This window comes from Mustelus asterias, chromosome 12, assembly GCF_964213995.1.
Source record: "Mustelus asterias chromosome 12, sMusAst1.hap1.1, whole genome shotgun sequence".
Lineage (NCBI taxonomy): Eukaryota > Metazoa > Chordata > Chondrichthyes > Carcharhiniformes > Triakidae > Mustelus > Mustelus asterias.
Window position 1 is genome coordinate 12275043 of NC_135812.1, and position 22522 is coordinate 12297564.

The 22522-nt window shown below is 43.6% G+C and overlaps 1 protein-coding gene across 2 annotated transcripts in view; it reads right to left on the reverse strand.

Moving 5' to 3' along the window:
* The window catches only part of mnta (MAX network transcriptional repressor a), a 139787-nt gene that overhangs the window by 89051 nt on the left and 28214 nt on the right, over nt 1-22522 (reverse strand). For both annotated transcript variants that reach the window (XM_078224766.1, XM_078224767.1), the window contains exons 3-4: nt 15110-15151; nt 14858-14969 (exon numbers count right to left, since the gene is read on the reverse strand). In XM_078224766.1, the coding sequence (XP_078080892.1) occupies nt 14858-14969; nt 15110-15151 (154 nt within the window). The remainder of the gene's footprint in view (nt 1-14857; nt 14970-15109; nt 15152-22522) is intronic.

Below are 22522 nucleotides of genomic sequence, written 5' to 3' on the forward strand. Positions count from 1 at the left end.
CAGTGCAGAAGAAGGCCATTCAGCCCATCGGGTCTGCACCGACCACAATCCCACCCAGGCCCTATCCCCATAACCCCATGCATTTATCCTAGCTAGTCCCCCTGACACTAGGGGCAATTTAGCATGGCCAATCCACCTAAACCACACATCTTTGGACTGTGGGAGGAAACCGGAACACCCAAACGAAACCCACGCTGACACGGGGAGAGTGTGCAAACTCCACACAGACAGTGACCTGAGGCCGGAATTGAACCCGGGTCCCTGGTGTTGTAAGGCAGCAATGCTAACCACTGTGCCACCATGCCGCACTGTTTGTGTCACCTGACCCAATATCTCTTTGTGGATTCAGTGACGTGTCTTGTTACATCTAATTATGATAGCGGTGCTGTGTAAATAGGTTTTTGCATGAACTTTCACATCCTCAGAATGTTTCAAAGCCAGCTAATTACTTTTGAAGTGTATATGCTATTGTAATGTAGACCAACGAGAGATGTGTGTTACCCCAGCCTGATGTAGATACTCTTGGAGACCTCTGCAAATAGTGCAATAGCATCTTTTATAAACAGTTCACCCTAAAGGTGGCACCTCCACCAATATGACACCCTCCTCAGTACCACACAGAAGCATCAGTCAGCCTTGATTATGCGCTCAAGTCTTTGAAGTTGGGATCGAACCCATAACCTTCCAAATTAAAAGCAAGAATGCTACCAACTGAGCTACAGCTGACACCTACATGAAAGATGTAGAAATCGTTTTTAATACCAGCACTAAGTTGTAAAGGGACACGATAATCATGAAATAATGTTTCCTAAGACTTTCTTGATCTGACGATGAGCACTCATTGTGACAACACATTGTAACAAAATGTGCAGCAGTCACTTATGATCATTGGAGTGTGCGAGGTAATAACTTCTCCAAACAAATAAATCTCTCAATGAAAATAATGTACATAAAATGCTTATAATATCACATTAAATATTTATTTTAACAACTAGACCTCCTTCAGAATTGGGGAAAGGGTCACTATTTAAGAAAAAACACGTGGACAACGAACAGTTTTTTTTGGGCAGAGATCAGTTAATTAGTAAAAGCAGAAGACTCATTTCCAGTTTTTGGTAGATATTGTGCACGTGTAAATGTTCGGGAGCGATGGGGAGGGGAGCATATCTGACAACACTCAATGTTCCTGCTTCAGTAGATTAGATTTTATTAACTTTTATATAGTTAATCTAGTGCCAGGTTTTTCACAGAATTGCTACTGGTGAGTCAGAAGGTAGAACATTTCATAATAGTGTCGTTCACAACACAATGTGTTGGGAGGCAAGTGTGAGAATGAAGGGAAGTGCACACCATATAAAAGACTTGTAATATATTACAGAAACATTATTTAGATTGAGAAATTTAAAACAGAAACAATAGGTACATTTGTAGGATTCCATCTGGCCAACATCCTGTCTCTTTTGTCTTGCTCGACTTAAAGTGAAAATCTTTATGTTTGACTTCAAGCTATTAAATTGCGAGCTTTGGTAGCACTGGAAGAATTTCTCTCCATCAATCTGCCTGACACAATTAAAGCACATTCAGGGTTGAAAGCACTGTGAAACAAAAGGCAGTCCCGAAGGCTGCACCAACAATCAATAATGTACTTTCACTGTGTTCTGGAACTTGTGTCTGCAGCCAAATGCCCATCCCCCATGCTGCCTATTTTCAAAGTTGGCCCCAAGTCCAGCAAAATATAATGGACCACTCGTCTTAATGAATGCTGGTGTACTTCAGCGTACGAAGCAGCCATGCTGGGAGCCTGCGTACTGTAGATAAAATGTTGATTTCCTACATCCTATCTCTACTGGTTATAAAACAATATTTTGCAACTTCAAGTCTTACCCCATGACAAAGTTACAAATTGTGCACAATTGCTTGTGTGCAGCAATGCTGACACTGTGCTCCAAGTCTGCAGTTCCTGCGCTGATGTATGATTCGTGCACCAGATTGGTTTTTTTTCCCAGTCATGTCAGTGACTGTAATCCAAGCAGCATGGTTTGGCACAGTGGTTAAGCACTGCTGCCTCACAGCGCCAGGGAGCTGGGTTCGATTCCCGGCTTGGGTCACTGTCTGTGTGGAGTTTGCACGTTCTCCCCGTGTCTGCGTGGGTTTCTTCCGGCTGCTCTGGATTCCTCCCACAGTCCGAAAAATATGCTAGCTTAGGTGCATCGGCCGTGCTAAATTCTCCCTCAGTGTACCCGAACAGGGGCCAGAGTGTGGCGACTATGGGATTTTCACAGTAACTTCACTGTAGTGTTAAGGTAAGCTGACTTGTGACACTAATAAAAAAACTATAACCACATGTGTTCTCGACTGGAATCCTGAGTTGGTGAAAACCGCACTGAGCCACAAAAGGTGCCAACTTTGATTCCTGATCTAACTGACCCCAGTCGGGGCAGTGGTAGAGGGAGCAACAATCAACCTCTGTGTCATTGGGATAAGGAGAGGCAACATTAGCCAGAGGTTCTGCACATTATCCAGTGATACTTGCATCCGTGGACCTCGGGTGAGGACAGGATATGGCAGCAATGGCCTTCATAATACAACTTCCTGCCAACACTCATTATATTCCTTATAAATAAAGACTGGCCATTTGGACGAGGTACACTGGCACCCATAAAACTGGACCACACAAGCAATCAGGTCATTCAGGAGAGGATAAAATACAATTGGTTTCTAGTGATCTCAATTGGTGGTGGGTTCTAACATTGCGAGTGGTTAGCACAGCTGCCCCACAGCGCCAGGGACCCGGGTTCGATTCCCAGCTTGGGTCACTGTCTGTGCGGAGTCTCCACGTCCTCCTCGTGGGTTTCCTCCGGTTTCCTCCCACAGTCCAAAAAACAGGCTGGTTAGGTGCATTGGCCATGCTAAATTCTCCCTCAGTGTACCCGAACAGGCACCAGAGCCTGTTCGACTAGGGGATTTTCACAGTAACTTCACTGCAGTGTTAATGTAAGCTGACTTGTGACACTAATAAAATAAACTTTACACTTAAACTTTGATGTGTGGAAATTTAGGCCATCACAGACAAGGAGAGGGGATATTTTCCGAGGGGAAATTGTGTGGTCTCGATCATTGATTTTGTGCTGAGCCTGACAAAAGGTAGTCTATTTCCATCAGCAAGCAATACTCAATTTTAATTTCACCTTTGTGCTTCTAAAATGATGGTTGCTGCTTAGTTATTTTGTTGAGGAAGTTAGTACATGTATTCCGGCCTGGCATGCTGCCTACCAGAAATTACTCATTCATCTAGCAGAGCAGCAAAACAATGTTTGTCTAATTCAAAAGGAAAGTGAGCAGGTTATTTTAGACAGAGGTGGTGTTTTTGCATACTGCTTCCATCAGGTAGTGTGGGTGTGAAACCATTTGAAAATTAATATACTGCAACGCAACTCTGGTCACTAGTGCTGATAACTGCAAAATGCAGTGACATCCTAACTAGCAGATAAGATGTAATTTTCCAACAATTACTAATTTCTAAGTGTTATGCAATTATATAAATGACTCAGCGAGTTTACGCAGCCAACCATACAGACCATGAAGGTTTGCAGATTTGATCCCTAGTCAGTCAGAGCTGAATTTGTTCATTTGAGCCCAGGACACAGTTGGTCTCTGTGCTCCTGTTTGGATTGGCCAGGAGTCTTGCTCTGAATCGCTGCCTAGCAACTCGTACCAAAAGTGGGGATGTTGAGCGAGGTTTGAACTGGGCTCAGCTGCAATTGCTCGCAGTCAAGGCTCACGCATGAATAATAGCCACTCAGGCCTGGACTAGAGCAGAAGAGGCATCAATGGAACCATTACCCAAGGGAGGAGAAACATCTTCTGAAGAGTGTTCTGAATTCTAGATCAGTGTACTAAAGGCTGAAGCTAATCGTATTCAAAGTTACTGCCTCACAGAAATGCTGTCTAGCACTGTTCTACAAAGTACTGACTCAGTATGCTAGCTGGCGGGCCTGCAATTTGCATTCAGAGCTATTAATAGAGAATTTCCTACCAATAATGCCTTTACATTACGACAACAACACCTGGCATCCATGCAGCTTCTTTAACACAGAAATGCATCCCAAGATGAGTCATGGGGAAAACAGATCTTGAATAAGTCAGAGGAGGAGAAGTTATGGGGGGGGGGCGGGGTGGTGAAAGCATTGGGTTCTGACTGAAGGAGGAAGGTAGAGAAGTGAAGAGGCTCACAAAGGAACCTCAGAGAGCAGGAACCGACAACATAGCTGCCTACAGGATGGGGCTGACTTCCAATAGGCTGAAGTCAGGGGGATGGAAGGACGGAGGTTATGAGTCAGGGTGAAGCCATGGCGAGAAAAAAACTAAGCAAATAATGTATAGAAACAAACTTGGGAGATTAATTTATATGGTGCAGAATAAAATAAAATCTGTAAAATACAATGCGATAAAGCTTCATTGTCGTACAATTAGGGAGAGATATGTGGTCCAAATCTGATTCCAAACTACTTTCTACCCAAGCCTCTGTTCTATATGTAAATTAATTAAACTATGTCCAAGAACACATTAAAGGCAGACACATATGGCGGGCGGGGGGGGGGGGGGGGGGAGGATTTACTGCTCTCATTTTTGGAGGACAAGAATGGCAACAAATCCAAAGAATCCCACGGGAATCCCATAACGGTTTTTATGCCCCATAGGATTTCCCTAAGCGATTCCCCCCCCAACCAGCCAATGACATAATGGAAATCCCAACTTTAAAACTTGGATCACCATTTGCATATATTTAAATATAATTATCAGGTCTTTACGCGTAATAGTCCTCCCCATGTTAAATTGTCCATTCACATCAGCGTGCGAATCACGACAGGTCCCCCCATGATGTGCACCAGTTGATCAGAACCCGTCTAGGAGGCGCACAGGTGAGTACAGCCCCCAGCAGGGGCGAAGGGGAAGTGGATTGCTTCTATTTTTATACTTTCACATTGGGGTGCCCTTAATCGGAGCCCACTCTGCCATTGTTAGGTCGAGAGGCCCACCCTTCACATTTTTTTTGTCCATTAGTTTAAAAATATGGTGGGAAAACTGGCCAATGCCGCCAGCGGGCTACCCTCTGCATTTCCCGCCTGAGATCACACTTTGCCAAAAAGTGGCAAAGTTCCGCCCATGGCTTATTTCTATGGTATAAATACCATGTAATACTCTGTAATACCCAATGGGCTAAGTTGTTATCAAGCTCAACTTTAACCTGACTCTTACACAATTTACAAATGCCCTTGGAACCCCCAAGGCTACATAACAACCTTGGACACGGTCTGGAACATACTTTAAGAAAAAAAATCATGCAGCTTAATTGTGTTTAATTTTACGGAACGTATATTGCACCGCCAACTCTTGCTTTTCGTGTGAGGCTCCACATTATGTGATCAGGAGCATGAAGGTTTCAGAAGGTTAATGACTAGATTTAGCCTTTCTGCGAAATAACTTAGAGCCACTGCACCTCTCCTTATCCAGATGGCAGTCTTGGCTCAGTGGGTAGCATTCTCACCTCAAAGTCAAATGGTTCAGAGACCTGAGCACAGAGCCCTGGCTGACATGTTAGCGCATTTCTTAACATGTACTGTCAGAAATTCTGTCTTTTGGATGAAACATTAAAACAAGGCTGTCTGCCATCTAAGGTGGATACAAATGGTCCTATGGTGCTATTTCTAGTATCCTGACCACTAGTTACAAGTCAACCAGCATCACCAAAACAGATTATCTGGTCACGTATCTTGTTGCTGGATGTGGGATCTTGCTGTGTGCAAATTGTCTGCCATGTTTTCCTACATTACAATTCTTCACTCACCTGAGGAAGGAGCAACACTCCAAAAGCTTGTGCTGCCAAATAAACCTGTTGCACTTTAACCTGGTGTTGTGAGACTTCTTACTGTGCCTACCCCAGTCCAATGCTGGCAACTCCACATCATTCCTACATTACAACAGACTGCACTTAAAAAAAAAGGAATTTAATTGGCTATTGTGTAGGACACCCTAAAGGCTTTGTACAATGCAAGTTATTTCTGATCTTCAGTGTGCATCCATTATCTTAGAGATTTCACATTTCAAACATGCCAAATGTTAGATATCAGAAAAAAATGACTTATTTCCTGGTGGTTTTCTGATCTTGATAACTGGCTTCGCTGCCCAAGGGCAGAAGCTAGGGATTTCAAGTAGCACCAAATCTACCAAAACTTCCTAAAACAATTAGGCTCGGGGATGTGACCATTTAAACCCTTTCTCTGCAGGGTCTGAGTAGTGGCTTTAAAGAACCAGCTCGATCGTGGGTGGCATACTGGCACAGTGGTTAGCACTGCTGCCTCACAGTGCCAGGGACCCAGGTTCGCTTGGGTCACTGTCTGTATGGAGTTTGCACATTCTCCCCGTGTCTGCGTGGGTTTCCTTTGGATGCTCCGGTTTCCTCCCAGAGTCCATAGATGTGCGGGTTAGATTAATTGGCCATGCTAAATTGCCCCTTAGTGTCAAGGGGAGGGTAAATGCATGGGGTTATGGGGATAGGGCCTGGGTGGGATTATGGTCGGTGCAGACTCAATGGGCCAAATGGCCTCCTTCTGCACTGCAGGATTCTATGATCGAAAAAGTCCATTTTATCAGCTAAGTGTCACAATGACCAGCGATTGTGCAAGGGATAATGTCACAGAATATCAGCTAGCGTAATATAAATTTACATGAATAATCCTATACATCAAAACCTAATTTTTAAAAAGATGCCAAAGAAACATTTTACTGGGATAAGCTGCGATTTCAACATAGCTGCAGGGTCCATTAATCTATATTGAAGATTTGTCAAGCTTTTTTTTCTCATTAACTAGAAAGCTGCATGTAATAATCTGTGCTCATGTATACAAGTCGTTATTGAATCCCAGTTTCCTCCACTGTCTTTTTTTCTACAATGAACAAAAGAGTTCAATTTTGCACCAATGTGTCACGCTGAACTCCATTCATGAACATTAATGTGGTGGCTAGGACCATTAGCTCTACAATGGCATCCACATACATTAAAAAAAAAGAAATGGGCCATCAGAGGAAATGCGACTTCAACCACAATTATTGTGATTACTGAAAGATGCGGAGAGAGATGATGTCCATTTCCCAGCTGGGCATCCGAATCTCACACAATGAGGTGCATTCCTCTGGTACTACACTGCTTGCCACTTTCAGCAAATTCCTTTCTGCATAACTTAATTAAAAGTGATTCACAAAAAAAGGGCCATCTGTGAAGGTGTTAAGCATTGTACATCCACATGGTTCCCCAGTGCACAAAAGGATGCTTCTTCCTTTAGTATTTCAAAGAGTCCATTGCTGTATAATAGCAACAAGAAAACCATCTTCTCCCAACTGTTATACAAAACGACAACCGAAAATGCACCAAAATATATCAATGGATCACTTGTTGGGAATAAAACTGATGAACAGCTATTTTTTTTTTCAAAACAATTAGTTTTAAACTTTATTTATTAGTGTCACAAGTACGCTGACATTAGCATTGCAATGAAGTTACTGTGAAAAATTCATAAACATATACCCAATCCTGTTGAAATCAGATCCAAAGCACCAAGCCACTCCAAAAGACCAAATGAAAAGGAACTGCTTGGAGAAAATGAAGGAACAAATCAACTCTTCTTCCTTCACAATAAAAACAGGAAATGCTGGAAAATCTCAGCAGGCCTGACAGCATCTGTGGGGAGGGAATAGAGCCAACATTGAGTCTAGATGACCCTTCGTCAGAGCTTCGCCCTTCCTGGGGGCGGCACAGTGGTTAGCACTGCTGCCTCACAGCACCAGGGACGCGGGTCTGATTCCCAGTTTGGGTCACTGTCTGTGTGGAGTTTGCACATTCTCCCCGTGTCTGCATGGGTTTCCTCCCACAGTCCAAAGATGTGCGGGTTAGGTGGATTGGCCATGCTAAATTGTCCCTTAGTGTCAGGGGGATTAGCTAGGGTAAATGCGTGGGGATATAGGGATAGGGCCTGGGTGGGATTTTGATTTGATTTATTGTCACATGTATTAGTATACTGTGAAAAGTATTGTTTCTTGCGCGCTATACAGAGATGGAAAGGAGAGAGGGCAGAATGTAGTGTTACAGTCATAGCTAGGGTGTAGAGAAAGATCAACTTAATGCAAGGTGGGTCCATTCAAAAGTCTGACAGCAGCAGGGAAGAAGCTGTTCTTGAGTCGGTTGGTACGTGATCTCAGACTTTTGTATCTTTTTCCCGCCGGAAGAAGGTGGAAGAGAGAATGTCCGGGATGCGTGGGGTCCTTGATTATGCTGGCTGCTTTGCTGAGACAACAGGAAGTATAGACAGAGTCAATGGATGGGAGGTTGATTTGCGTGATGGATTGGGCTACATTCATGACCTTTTGTAGTTCCTTGCGGTCTTGGGCAGAGCAGGAGCCATACCAAGCTGTGATTCAACCAGAAAGAATGGTTTCTACGGTGCATTTGTAAAAGTGGTCAGTGCAGTCTCGATGGTCCGAATGGCCTCCTTCTGCACTGTGGGATTCTACGATTCACAGTTGTTTAATTCAAATTGTTTAATAATCCAATTACTATATAACTCAGATTAACAAAATACACATTTGAATTAGGAGTGAAAAAAAAACTTGGATTATAGAGCGCCTTTCACAACTTCAAGAAAGTGTTTTCGAGAGTTGGTTTAGCTCAATTGGCTGGGTAGGTGGTTTGTGATGTGGAGCAATGCCAACAGTGCAGGTTCAATTCCCACTGAGGTTATTCATGAAGGCCCTGCCTTTTGAACCTCACCAGAGATGTGGCGATCCTCAGGTTAAATCACCATGTCAGCTCTTCCCCTCAAAGGGGCGAGCATCATCTGGGACGATGACAATGTGACAATGATCAACATTGTATTGATAACCCCCCCCCACCACTTCTTTGAAATAGCGCCATGGGATATGGTTTTTACATCCACCTGAGCAGGCAGATGGGGCCTCAGTTCAATATCTCGTCTGAAAGAGGGCACACCCTATAGTGCCACACTCCCTCAATGCTGTACTGGAGCTCCAGCCTTGGTGTTTGTGCTCAGGTCCTGGAATGGGACTTGATCCCACAACCAACTCAGAGGCTTCAGTCCTACTAGTTGAGCCATGGTTTGTAGTGCTGACAGAATTTAAGAAGTGAGCGCGTGGGCAGCGTGGTGGCGCAGTGGTTAGCACTGTTGGCTCATAGCATCAGGGACCCGGGTTCAATTCCGGCTTCGGGTCACTGTCTGTGTGGAGTTTGCACACTCTCCCAGTGTCTGCGTGGGTTTCCTCCGTGTGCTCCAATTTCCTCCCACAGTCCAAAGATGTGCAGGTTAGGTGGACTGGCCATGCTAAATTGTCCTTTAGTGTTCCAAGCTTTGTAGGTTAGGGAGATTAGCTGGGTAAATACGCGGGGTTATGGGGATAGGGCCTGAGTAAGATACTCTTTCGGAGAGTCAGTGCAGACTTGAAGGGCTGAATGGCCTCCTTTTGCACTGTAAGGATTCTATGGTTCTATGTAGTCTCACAACACCAGGTTAAAGACTAAACACCAGGTTGAGAGACTACTTACTGTGCCTACCCTAGTCCAACGCTGGCAACTCCACATCATGTTTCTATGGTGATATTAATTTCTCTACTACCCAATCAACTGCTAATAAGACAAGCACATCAATTTGCTGAATACCAAATGGGAAATTTTCACAAAAGATATTCACATTGATCAGGATTTTGTGGTGAACAGCAAAGGAGCCGCTCCTTCTTTACTATGCTAACAGCTGTCCACAGAGTTTGTGCAGGCTGGTGAGCGTAGATGTACCGAGATCCAGTGTGGAACCCTCCACAGGGAATCTGTAGCATGCCTGAGCGAGGCAAGAAACAGCAAGGCCATTCAACCAATCAGATTAAAGAATTCTCACCAACAGGAAAGGGGGAGTAGTTGTATCATGGAGGAACGGGTGGGATTGGTGCAGATGGACGTTACAGTCCCAATAACAGGACGGCACGGTAGCACAGTGGTTAGCACTGCTGCTTCACAGCTCCAGGGACCTGGGTTTGATTCCCGGCTTGGGCCACTGTCTGTGTGGCGTTTGCACATTCTCCTTGTGTCTGCGTGGGTTTCCTCCGGGTGCTCCGGTTTCCTCCCACAGTCCAAAAAAATGTGCGGGTTAGGTTGATGGGCCATGCTAAAATTGCCCTTAGTGTCCTGGGATGCGTAGGTTAGGGGGATTAATGGGTAAATATGTAGGGATATGGGGGTAGGGCCTGGGTGGGATTGTGGTCAGTGCAGACTCGATGGGCCGAATGGCCTCTTTCTGTGCTGTAGGGTTTCTAAGATTTCTAAGATATGCCGGAAAGCCAGTTGCAATCCACCAACTTCCAGCTCTTACTAAAGGTGGAACGGGTGAGGTGGTTGCGGGGGGGGGGGGTAACCCAATGTGGTCCCAGGAGGCAGATTGACATTTTAAAGCCTTAGGTTGAAACTGCTCTTACTTGTGATCCGAGTGAATTAAATTTATTTGAAAGAATTCCAGGCCACACGTTTGCAGTTCTTGACTTCTCCAGACACTTTCTTTTTCTGGAGAGTTGAGGGATGGGGAAAGGAGTGAGAAAATTGATTCATTGCAGGATTTTTAAAAAAAGTTCTACTTCGAACAGCACAGCTGACATGTGGCTATGAGGAAACAGTGCCAAGCCCCAGTGAAACGAGAGACTGCAGAAATCCTACAGTAAGCAGTAATACAGTTAGGAAGGTGCCAGTTACTTATGCAATAGCTATGCTGCTTTGGACTTGAAATCTAATAGGCCCTCTCATTCCAATAGGCTCTGGATAAGAGACAAAGTTCTACTGTACTTACTCAGTAAGTTCAGTACTTACAGCAGGGTCAGAGTTTTGTTTATTTGTCTTTCATGCAAAGAGAAACATTTGATTCTTTCCAAACCTTGAAGACAGAATTTTGTTTAAACCTTTTGAGGTTGATTGATACAAGTCTCTGTCCTCCAAAACATCCCACTGTCTAACGAAACAATATACAACCAGATAGCAGTGTTTTGCCAACTAATGTAAACTGTCTTTTATCTGATGCTATACACACATCATAGAATCATAGAATACCTGCAGTGCAGAAGGAGACCATATGGTCCATCGAGCCTGCACCGACAACAATTCTACCCAGACCCTATCCCCATAACGCCATGTATTACCCAGCTAATCCCTCTGACATTAAGGGGCAATTTAGGATGGCCAATCAATCTAACCCGCACATCTTTGGACTGTGGGAGGAAACCAGAACACTTGGAGGAAATCCACGCAGACACGGGGAGAACGTGCAAACTCCCCGTTATTATGTTATCAAACTTTATTAATCTGGTTCAGTTTTTCCATGGCTAAAGACCTCATTCAACCCAAAGCTCGCTTTGCCTGGCGACTTGCACCATTGCATTATCCAAAATGGTTAGCACACAAAATAGATACTTGCCGATTTATCAACATTTGATTCAAGCTGAGGATAAAACACTCTGGCAATCTCTGATTAGTACTCCATAATCAGTGTAATCAGGAAGAGGTTTTGTGGTGCAGTGGATAGTGCCCCTACCACTGGGCCACAAGTTCTGGGTTCAAGTCCCACTTCAGGACTTAAAGGTCATGGAAGGTATGTTCACAACACGGCCAAACGGGTTGATTTTCAGTCTGTATGTAATTCCTTTTAATGTGGCTGGTGGCAAGAGCAGGAGTGTTTCCTGCTCAGCCACACTGCAGAAGGCAACGGCAAACCACTGCTGCACTTTACCAAGCATAATCATGGACCCATCCAATGGATGTCCATGGTCACCGATGCCCTCTTAGGCGCATTGTGCCCAAAGAGAGAGGAATCAGTATGGTCACACCTTTGACCCTCAGAACTCTAATAGTCGCACACTTGCAGCAATTTGCAAGCCTTCATGTAACTGGCATGCACCTCACTCAACATGTCAGAAAGCTGATTTGATGATCGGATATTGGACAATAATTTTCTGAAATTACATAATGTAATATGCCAATTACAAAAATATACGCATAAAAGAAAGCACTTGTCCTAATTTCACACATTTCCAAGTAACTAATTTGCACAGAATAAGATCCCGCAAATGTAACTTAAATAAATAAGCAGTTAATTCATTTTTGATACATCGGTTGATGGAAAGCCAAAACCTCTCCTGCAAACAGTGAGATGGGATCTTAAACAAACAGCATTAGATCCCATTTTCAAAAACAGCACCTTCAACAATGCAGCACTCTCTCAGTGACACGTCAGGCTGGATTATTTGCTCAGTTCCTGGATGGGGCTTGAGCACACAACCTTCTGACTGAACTTCAAATCCCTGTACATCACTACTATTCTAAAGAGGCTGATATCTGTTTAAACGGGTTCATACCTATTGTTGAAATAGCAGACAAAGAAATCTCATACTAAGATGATAGAAAATGTCACACATCTCGATTTCACCTCTGAACACTCAAACTGTTCTTAATTCAATCTGATAAACATGCTATGATCAGGTTTAAAGACAATGTGCCCCGAAACAAGCCTTCTCTGAAGAAAAGACAACCGCTTTCAAGACTGTAAGGTTCAGTTTGGTATTGATCCAATACATGAATCCATTACATTGCATTTCCTACATTACAACACTTCAAATGATACTTCATTGACTGTAAAGCATTATGGGACTTTGAGGTTGTGAAAGGCGCCATATAAATACAAGTTATTTTGTTTAACTCTGGGGCAATGGACTCTTCAATGCCAAGCAATACACTCTAGGACATCTACATAAACACACTGGGTAAGGTTTGGACAGCTCAGCCTGTTTGAGGTTCTTCCAGGCTCTTTAAAAAAAAACTTTTTTTCAGCCCACCAATTAAGTGAACTAAGGCTGTAAATTATCTCTCCCACTCCATCTCTGTGTCACTTCCACTCAATTACCAATGGTCTTGCGGATTAATTCCCTTGGCCAGAATATTATTTAACTGGAGTACTGGAGTGTCTACATACATGAATCACAAAGGGTTAACTGGCAGGTACAGCGGGTATTTAGAATGGTAATGGAATGTTGGCCTTTGTTGCGAGGAGGATGGAGTAAGTGTGCAGGGCATTGGTGAGACCACACCTAGAGCATAGTGAACAGTTTTGGTTCTCCTTATTGGAGGCATTTCAGAGAAGTTTCACTAAGTTGTTTCTTGGGATGAAAGGGTTGTCTTTTGAGGAAAGGTTGGGCCAATATTCTTTGGAGTTTAGAAGAATAAGAGGTGATCTAATTGAAATGTATAGATTTGAGGCAGCTTGACTGAGGCAGCTTCAGAGGAGAATCAAGGACCATGGGGCACGGTTCCAAAATAAGGGGTGTCCCATTTAAGATGGAGATGAGGAAGAATTTCTTTTCTGAAAGGGTTGTTAATCTTTGGATTCTCTACCCAATAGCACAATCGGGACTGGGTCATTGAATATCTTCAAGGTGAGATAAATTAGTTTTTGATCCATAAGTTTGGGGGGGGGGGGCAGGGAATAAAGTGGAGTTAAGGCCACAATCAGATCAGCCATGATCTTATTAATGTGCCTACCCCAGTCCAACGCCGGCATTTTCACATCCTTATTAAATGGGATAGCAGACTTGAATAGGCCAAATGGCCTTGGCCTGCTTCTATTCCTTATTTTCTTCTGTTCCAATGTTAAGAATATACTTTGACTCATGTAATCTATCTTGGGACCTGCTCTCATTGAGATTGCCAACTCTACCAAACTATGGACAATTCTTGCGTTTGTTTGTCTTTAGGCCTCTAGGAACCAACAAGAAACTGGCCAAATCTACTTAAAGTGAACTCTTTGGAGATTGGAGGGGGGGGGGGGGGGGGAGGGAAACATGAGACTTCCAATCCCACTAACTAAGCTGATCCCTGGGGACAAAAGGCCAGTGTGCTAATCCACAGTGCTACTTGGCATTTAAAAAATCATTATTATTGGGCTTTTCACAAAAGAAACAGCAAGTCGGTAAACGTTGGAAAGGATTCAGCACTTTTTAAAAAAGTACCATAGAACCACTGCAGTGCAAAAAGTAGTACGAGCACTCGTGGTTGGGGTGTGCAGGGAAGATAAATTGGTTCCTGTTAACTTTACCAAAAGAAGTCAGCACAAGAACAAAACAGGAAATCTCAGGAGTGGGAGTAAACACAGGACAGGAAGGAGGATCGTCACCCTGACCCAGGCCTTCTCAGAGAAAAACTTGCCGAGATGCCCTACATCTTAAAAGTATTGATTACTTCATTGTCCCAGACACTAAGAATACATCTATGTATCTCAACTCTTTAAAATTCTATATTTAAGTAATAGATTAATTACTTTAAGTGACATTATGTGTTAAATCTTTTGCAAATAATCACACACTTCTGTCACACTTTCGACACGGTTATGTTGAGCACTGGAAGAGTTTTCTGCATTGTTATAAAACTTTGCTTGGAATTGCTTCTTGGGAAATTTCATTATCATCGAACATTGATCACAAACACTTGGACTGAGTGCGAGAACAAAAGGAATTGATGCATTTCCACAAACTGGGTTCGAGACAACAAACCTTCCCAATGCAACCTCCACACAAGAACAAAAGACACAATCCTTTTCAAGAACCACTCCAAAGAAAAAAAGCCACAGCCAAAATCTTGACCGCATACCTTATACGATATTATGCGTAATAATGGCTCAAAAATGAAACTTGAGAAAAGGAATATGGGCACCCTAACCATTTAGCTTCTTAAATAGCACAATGCACAATCCTATATTACTCATACCTGAATGTATCGCAAGGCACTCCGCAAAACACTTAGGTTTGATGTTTTCTTGTCATCCAGGTTGGGGATGTTCTTTTTCAATGTTTCAAAACATTCCTTTAAATGAGCACGTCTGCAAACCAATAAACGTAAAAGAAAACAAAAAGTTTGTTAATCTGCAGTGATTTAGGAAAGGATTCCTTCTGCCCCCCCACCCCCAAACCCCACCAGCCCTTTCACTAAAGCAAAAAGTTGGTATCAGTGAGTACATACCTGTTCTTCTCCAGTTTATTGTGCACTTCTCGAGTCCCTGCCCTGAAATAAAAAGGTGATAAAATTGTTTACAGGTTATTCTGGTCAACCAGCCTCAATACACAAAGTTAACGTGAGAAATTACCTAATGAATGAAAGCAAGAGTGTCACTTTCATGTTTATTCACGTTTACTCGTCAATGGCCTAATGGTATTATCACTAGACTATTAATCCAGAAGCTTAGCCAATGTTTTGACCCGGATTCGAATCCCGCCACGGCAGATGGTGGAATTTGAATTCAATAAAAATATCTGGAATTAAGAATCTACTGATGACCATGAAACCATCGTCGATTATCGGAAAAACCCATCTAGTTCACTAATATCCTTCAGGGAAGGAAATCTGCCATCCTTATCTGGTCTGGCCTAGCCTGGTCCAGAGCCACAGCTATTAACTGCCCTCTGAAATGGCCGAGCAAGACACTCAGTACAAGGGCAAGTAGGGATGGGCAACAAATGCTGGCCAGCCAGCGACGCCCATGTCCCATGAATGAATATTTTTTTAAAAGTTCCTCAATACAACAATGACAGCATAATCCTGGAGTCAGATCCCCAACTAACTTTGAAACACAGCATTGCAAGACAGTAGGAAAAGCTGTCTCATGCTGCTCAGGTGACGATGCGAGGGGTCTTATTGCAGAGTGGTGGATCAAGCACCCGGGGTACTTTATATTTTACAATGACAATTTACATTTATAATGCCTTTCACACAGCAAAACGTTTCGAGGCACTTCACTAGGTGTGCAAACAGTCAAAAGTGAACACCTGGCCATAGACACACATAGGGGAGTGACATTTTGTGATGACACCCTCCCACCTTCATTATCTGAACATCTAAATTTACTGTGTAGAAGTAAAACCCTGTTCCTGCACAAACCCATATACAAGAGCACTTCCTGCAAATAGCGTGCGAATCGTTCTGAGGTAACATAGCAATGTATCTCGCTGGTAATTTCTTCACCTTTCCCCCAACAATATTTTTTACCCTTGCAGTTTCTCCATTATTTCTGCTCTGGGCTGTGAATCGGCTTGTGTTCCTATTCCCTGCAACAGCCATTTCATTCAGAATATCTTGGCACAATTAATTTAATGTTAACATTTCTGAGCTCTTTCGAAACAGATCACCAGTGGTTTTAAAGACTATTGCTCTCAAAGCTGACTTACTTCAGTGTCTAGAGACAACCTTACTTTTATCTTCTAAAAACAGCGTTTTATGCTGAGGTCCAGTTCCACTGGTAACAACAACCACCCTCCAGAGTCTGATCCTGAACCGCAATGAGCCACATGGTAACTCTGGCTGTTATTTCCCTTATCCTAGCCTTATGAAGCTAATTTTAGCACACCCATCATAAACTGTGGTTGAGATTTTGTAACTCAGTTCAGACATAGGGGCCGGAATTCTTTGACCTTGCCTGTGGCTGGAATTCTCCAGTCCTGCTGCAGTGAATGGAGATGTGGCTGAGTGCCAAATTCTCCGTTCTCACTGGCAGCGGCTGTAAGGCATACGAGATCGGAGAATTCTGGCCAGCATCACATCCAGGACCTTCCTTATCCCTACAGATCACTACAAAAACAGGCAGCCCATTTTCTCAATGAGCCGTTAAAGCAGCTTCCACCCCGCAACCTAACGGACTATTCCCTTCTCCATGGCCCTGCAATTGTTTTTCGTTTTCAAGTATTTAATCTGTCCATAACCCTGAATACTATAAAGGGAGGTAACTACCCAAGGTGTGCAACATTAAAGGACCTCAGCAAAGACAATATCTGCAGTTGTTATAATCACATCTCTTCTTCACTTATCTCTTCTCAATGACAGTAACAATAGACTACTGGTGTTGGGAGTTCATGTCAAAAGCTATTGTGATTGAGAAGGTGGTGGTGTGAAGTGAACTGTGAGGGCAGTCCAGTGTCAAGTTTGCTTCTAGAGCTCCATGGAAATTTTTAGGCTAGCAGGGAAAAGGAAAATAGGGAGAGTCCATTAATTTCTCCAGCTCAAGGGAAAGAGTTAACAGTCATCAAAAACAAAATGGGTGAAAAAGTCCATTTTGAAAGCTGGTGTGGTGGGGGAAAGGACATTTCATCTATTTGCAATTTACAGCTAAATTATATCCATGCCTTCCAAATGTTATTTGGGAATGGAAGAGAGAAGGAAAAGGCACAGCCAAAGGAAAAGTTTGTTTATTAGTCACAAGTAGGCTTACATTCACACTGCAATGAAGTTACTGTGAAAATCCCCTAGTCGCCACACTCCGGAGCCTGTTCGGGTTACACTGGGGGAGAATTTAGCATGGCCAATGCACCTAACCAGCACGTCTTTTAGATTGTGGGAGGAAACTCACGCAGACACGGGGAGAACATGCGGAGTCCCCACAGACAGTGACCCAAGGCGGGAATCGAACCCAGGTCCCTGGTGCTGTGAGGCAGCAGTGCTAACCACTGTGCAAAGAAAAAAATATTCAAGCAAATGGAAGAGAGATAAACAAAGAGGGAAAGTAAAGACAAGAGTAGAACATGATCGGGTGAAGGTATCATGTAAATCACAGAATAAACATTAACTGCTCAAGACTGCCTGTCAGAACAAGAACTTAGGGAAACAGAATGCTTTGACAAGAGGGGCTTCCCAATAAGGCTCCAAGAACCGTCCAGCTCATCAGCCAGACAGTACACTGCAGCCAAGTCAACCGGATGTTTAAGTTATTTCATTCCTTCTAGGCTGGAGGAAATAGATGTTCGGAGGGAGGATGTATTGGCAGTTTTGAATAAACTGAAGGTCGATAAGTCCCCTGGGCCTGATGAAATGTATCCTAGGATTCTTTGGGAGGCGAGGGATGAGATTGCAGAGCCTTTGGCTTTGATCTTTGGGTCCTCGCTGTCCACGGGGATGGTGCCAGAGGACTGGAGAGTGGCAAATGTTGTTCCTCTGTTTAAGAAAGGGAATAGAAATGACCCTGGTAATTATAGACCGGTTAGTCTGACTTCGGTGGTTGGTAAATTGATGGAAAAGGTCCTTAGGGATGGGATTTACGACCATTTAGAAAGATGCGGATTAATCCGGGATAGTCAGCACGGATTTGTGAAGGGCAAATCGTGCCTCACAAATTTGATAGAATTTTTTGAGGAGGTAACTAGGTGTGTTGATGAAGGTAGGGCGGTTGATGTCATATACATGGATTTTAGTAAGGCCTTTGATAAGGTCCCCCATGGTCGGCTTATGATGAAAGTAAGGAGGTGTGGGATAGAGGGAAAGTTGGCCGATTGGATAGGTAACTGGCTGTCTGATCGAAGACAGAGGGTGGTGGTGGATGGAAAATTTTCGGACTGGAGGCAGGTTGCTAGCGGAGTGCCGCAGGGATCGGTGCTTGGTCCTCTGCTCTTTGTGATTTTTATTAATGACTTAGAGGAGGGGGCTGAAGGGTGGATCAGTAAATTTGCTGATGACACCAAGATTGGTGGAGTAGTGGATGAGCTGGAGGGGTGTTGTAGGCTGCAAAGAGACATAGATAGGATGCAAAGCTGGGCTGAAAAATGGCAAATGGAGTTTAACCCTGATAAATGTGAGGTGATTCATTTTGGTAGGACTAATTTAAATGTGGATTACAGGGTCAAAGGTAGGGTTCTGAAGACTGTGGAGGAACAGAGAGATCTTGGGGTCCATATCCACAGATCTCTAAAGGTTGCCACTCAAGTGGATAGAGCTGTGAAGAAGGCATATAGTGTGTTAGCTTTTATTAACAGGGGGTTGGAGTTTAAGAGCCGTGGGGTTATGCTGCAACTGTACAGGACCTTGGTGAGACCGCATTTGGAATATTGCGTGCAGTTCTGGTCACCTCACTATAAGAAGGATGTGGAAGCGCTGGAAAGAGTGCAGAGGAGATTTACCAGGATGCTGCCTGGTTTGGAGTGTCGGTCTTATGAGGAAAGGTTGAGGGAGCTGGGGCTGTTCTCTCTGGAGCGGAGGAGATTGAGGGGAGACTTAATAGAGGTTTATAAAATGATGACGGGGATAGATCGAGTGAACGTTCAAAGACTATTTCCTCGGGTGGATGGAGCTATTACAAGGGGGCATAACTATAGGGTTCATGGTGGGAGATATAGGAAGGATATCAGAGGTAGGTTCTTCACGCAGAGAGTGGTTGGGGTGTGGAATGGACTGCCTGCAGTGATAGTGGAGTCAGACACTTTAGGAACATTTAAGCGGTTATTGGATAGGCACATGGAGCACACCAGGATGGTAGGGAGTGGGATAGCTTGATCTTGGTTTCAGATGAAGGTCGGCACAACATCGTGGGCCGAAGGGCCTGTTCTGTGCTGTACTGTTCTATGTTCTATGTTCTCAAGTGTAACCAAGGATGAATTCCCATAGTAGAAATTCAGAGGTCAAAGACTAAAGTTGAGCCCGAATTGATTTAGTGAATTTAATCGAGGTCAATGAAATGTTGGCGCCTCTTTTCATGCTGGAAGAATTGGGAGATTTCAGCGTCTCCATCGGTAGGACAAGAGGTTCGATGTTTAATCGGATTCAGTTCTGGATTCTGGTCACCTCAATGGTTAGCAGAGCTGTTGTCTCGTCTCCAGCATGGTCCGAATAAAAATGCAAGATCAAACTGCAGAATCTGTTCCAATCAACGGACATAGTTCAGAGTAAATGCTACCTCTTGCTGATGGGCTGTCAGCATTCAAGGAAAGCTTCCAATCTAGAATCAAACCTTTGGGACGACTTAGTTGGAAGGATTTAGTCATTAACAGCACCATGCAGTGCACAATCTCAGTTAAAATTAGAGTCATCTACAAATCTTTCTTCAAGCAGTGGGACAACCTAGCCGAGTGAGAAATGTAACTTACGATGGATCAAAGGGATATGGAACAGCTCCTACTTGGGCATGTGGAAATGATAATGGAATTTTCTGAAGACTATTTAAACCATCGAGTGCAATAGCTTTGACAACTCATTGTCGCTGATGCATTGCAGCAAACCAGGCACATTTTGTCACTAAATAGTGACAAGTGGATTCTCACTGTGCCACCATGGTGATGCATCAACCAGAACCAAGTGCTTCCCACACAGAGAGGGGAGCTACCAGGAAATCTCTCATGCGTCATTGGTGCCAGCTTTGAAGTGACAATGGTAAATGTCTGGCCAGCAAGCGGTCTGCAATCATGCTGGTACATGACATAGGCATAAAGAAAGGGGAGAATGTGTCAACTATACAGTAGAGAATTTTCCAGTAATACTTAGACCACAGAATCATAGTATACCGGTAACCAGAGTACTTATAGGACTGTGATGTCCTACAGCTTGGCATCTAGCTTATCAGAAGGTTAAACACTAAAACAGCAAATTGAAGACTGGATTGAACAAGAACTTTGTCCCTCTGAAAGATGAGTGGAGTGAGTCTGGCTGTGTGAAGAATGGGTGACAGTGTATAAACCCACTGAAACTTAAGCTCTATCATGGCCAGATATCCCATTGCAGCCATATCTTAGAACAAGGTGCCTACTGTGAATTGGGATCTATATTCTCAACAATAGACTAGCTGCTGTTCAACACAATGCTGCCTTATGTAAAGCCGTTTGCTTTCTGAAGAAGAAAACTCTTGGAATCATTCTACCAGGACTTCATAAAACAAGGAAAACAAGTCATTTCTAGAGATCTGGACATCTCTAACTGTTGGACAATGTGCAGCTTTGGATATAATATATTCTTCAACAGGCGACAAGGTGGCACAGTGGTTAGCATGCTGCCTCACAGCGCCAGGGAACCAGGTTCAATTTCCGGCTTGGGTCACTGTCTGTGTGGAGTTTGCGCGTTCTCCCCGTGCCTGCGTGGGTTTCCTCCGGGTGCTCTGGTTTCCTCCCACAGTCCAAAGATGTGCGGGTTAGGTGGATTGGCTATGCTAAATTGCCCCTTAGTGTCAGAGGGACTAGCTAGGGTAAATGCATAGGATTGTGGGGACAAGGTCTGGGTGAAGTTGTAAGGGGTGCAGACTCGTAGACTCCGCACTGTAGGATTCTATGATTCTATGTAATTCTCCCTGCATTTTGCATGCGTAACCAGCCTCGTCTTTACTCTTCATACTGATGTCAATTTGGAAGCCTTGGGAACTTTCGTGTATGGGGAGACGGTGGCATAGTGGTTTTGCCACTGGACTAGTAATTCTGAGACCCAGTTTCAAATCCCAGCACCACAATATAAAGTCTGGAATTGAAAGTCTAATGATGACCATGAATTCCATCTGCTTCACTCATGTCCCCTTAGGGAAGGAAATCTGCCAGCTTTACCTGGTCTGACACTCCAGATGTACCAGCAATATGGTTGACTCTTAACTGCCCTCTGAAATGGTTCAGGGGCAATTAGGGATGGCAGCAAATGCTGGCCCATCCCACGAATGAATAGAGAAAAAAAATCCCCACTCAGAAAACACCGAAATATAACAATGTGATTTTCTGTATTTAAAATGGATTGAGAAATTCTGCAGTAGTTCAGCACAGAATGCCCACATTATTATGTGGCAATTGAGTGGGCATCGGCTCAACATTAAGTGCTTTCTAAAACCTTTTAATTTATTACGATGCACTATTAAAGCGCACTATAGCCATTTACCTTTAATGCTGCCAATCAAAGATGCGATTGTGACCGAGACCACAAAGCGAGTCTTTAATCCTTATCTTAAATAACTGAACAACTTTAATGTAAATGCCTACTTCGGGCTTTCCCGTCCTGATCAAAGAAAACCCTGGGATGATGCTGGACTGACTTCAGTGGCCTTGCTCTATCACAGTATCTCAACCCAAAAAAGAGTTGGGAAAGGCCAGACAATAGGCCAGGTTGTGAACCACCACATTCACAGTCATTACCAGTAGCTGATAGGATAGATACATCATTTAAATCAGATAAGTCAGCTTCAGCTCACAGGAACAACATTTAACATGTAGAGCATTGAGTTTGAAATATTAAATAGAAAAATAAATATTTCCTCATCAACACACAAACATTTTTTTCTTAATTTCCCCATTTGAAGAGTTTGAGCTCTTGACACCACTGAGATTTCTTTACATTCTCCTGCCAAAGGTCAGCTTTGAGTGCGGCCATTAGACTCATTTGGCACCAATACAGTGTAGTAAATGGTGTCATGCGTAGATGACACTTCAACGATACGCCAATACGTTTCTTGTGTCCCTCAACTGTTCCTACCGCTATCACTGTAGGCTCCAACATTTAACCCCATTGACAACATTTAACCCCAAAGATGTGCAGGTTAGGTGGATTGGCTATGCTAAATTGTCCCTTAGTGTCAGGGGGACTAGCTAGGGTAAACACGTGAGGTTACAGGCCCTATGAGCCGAATGGCCTCCTTCTTGATATACATCACAAAAT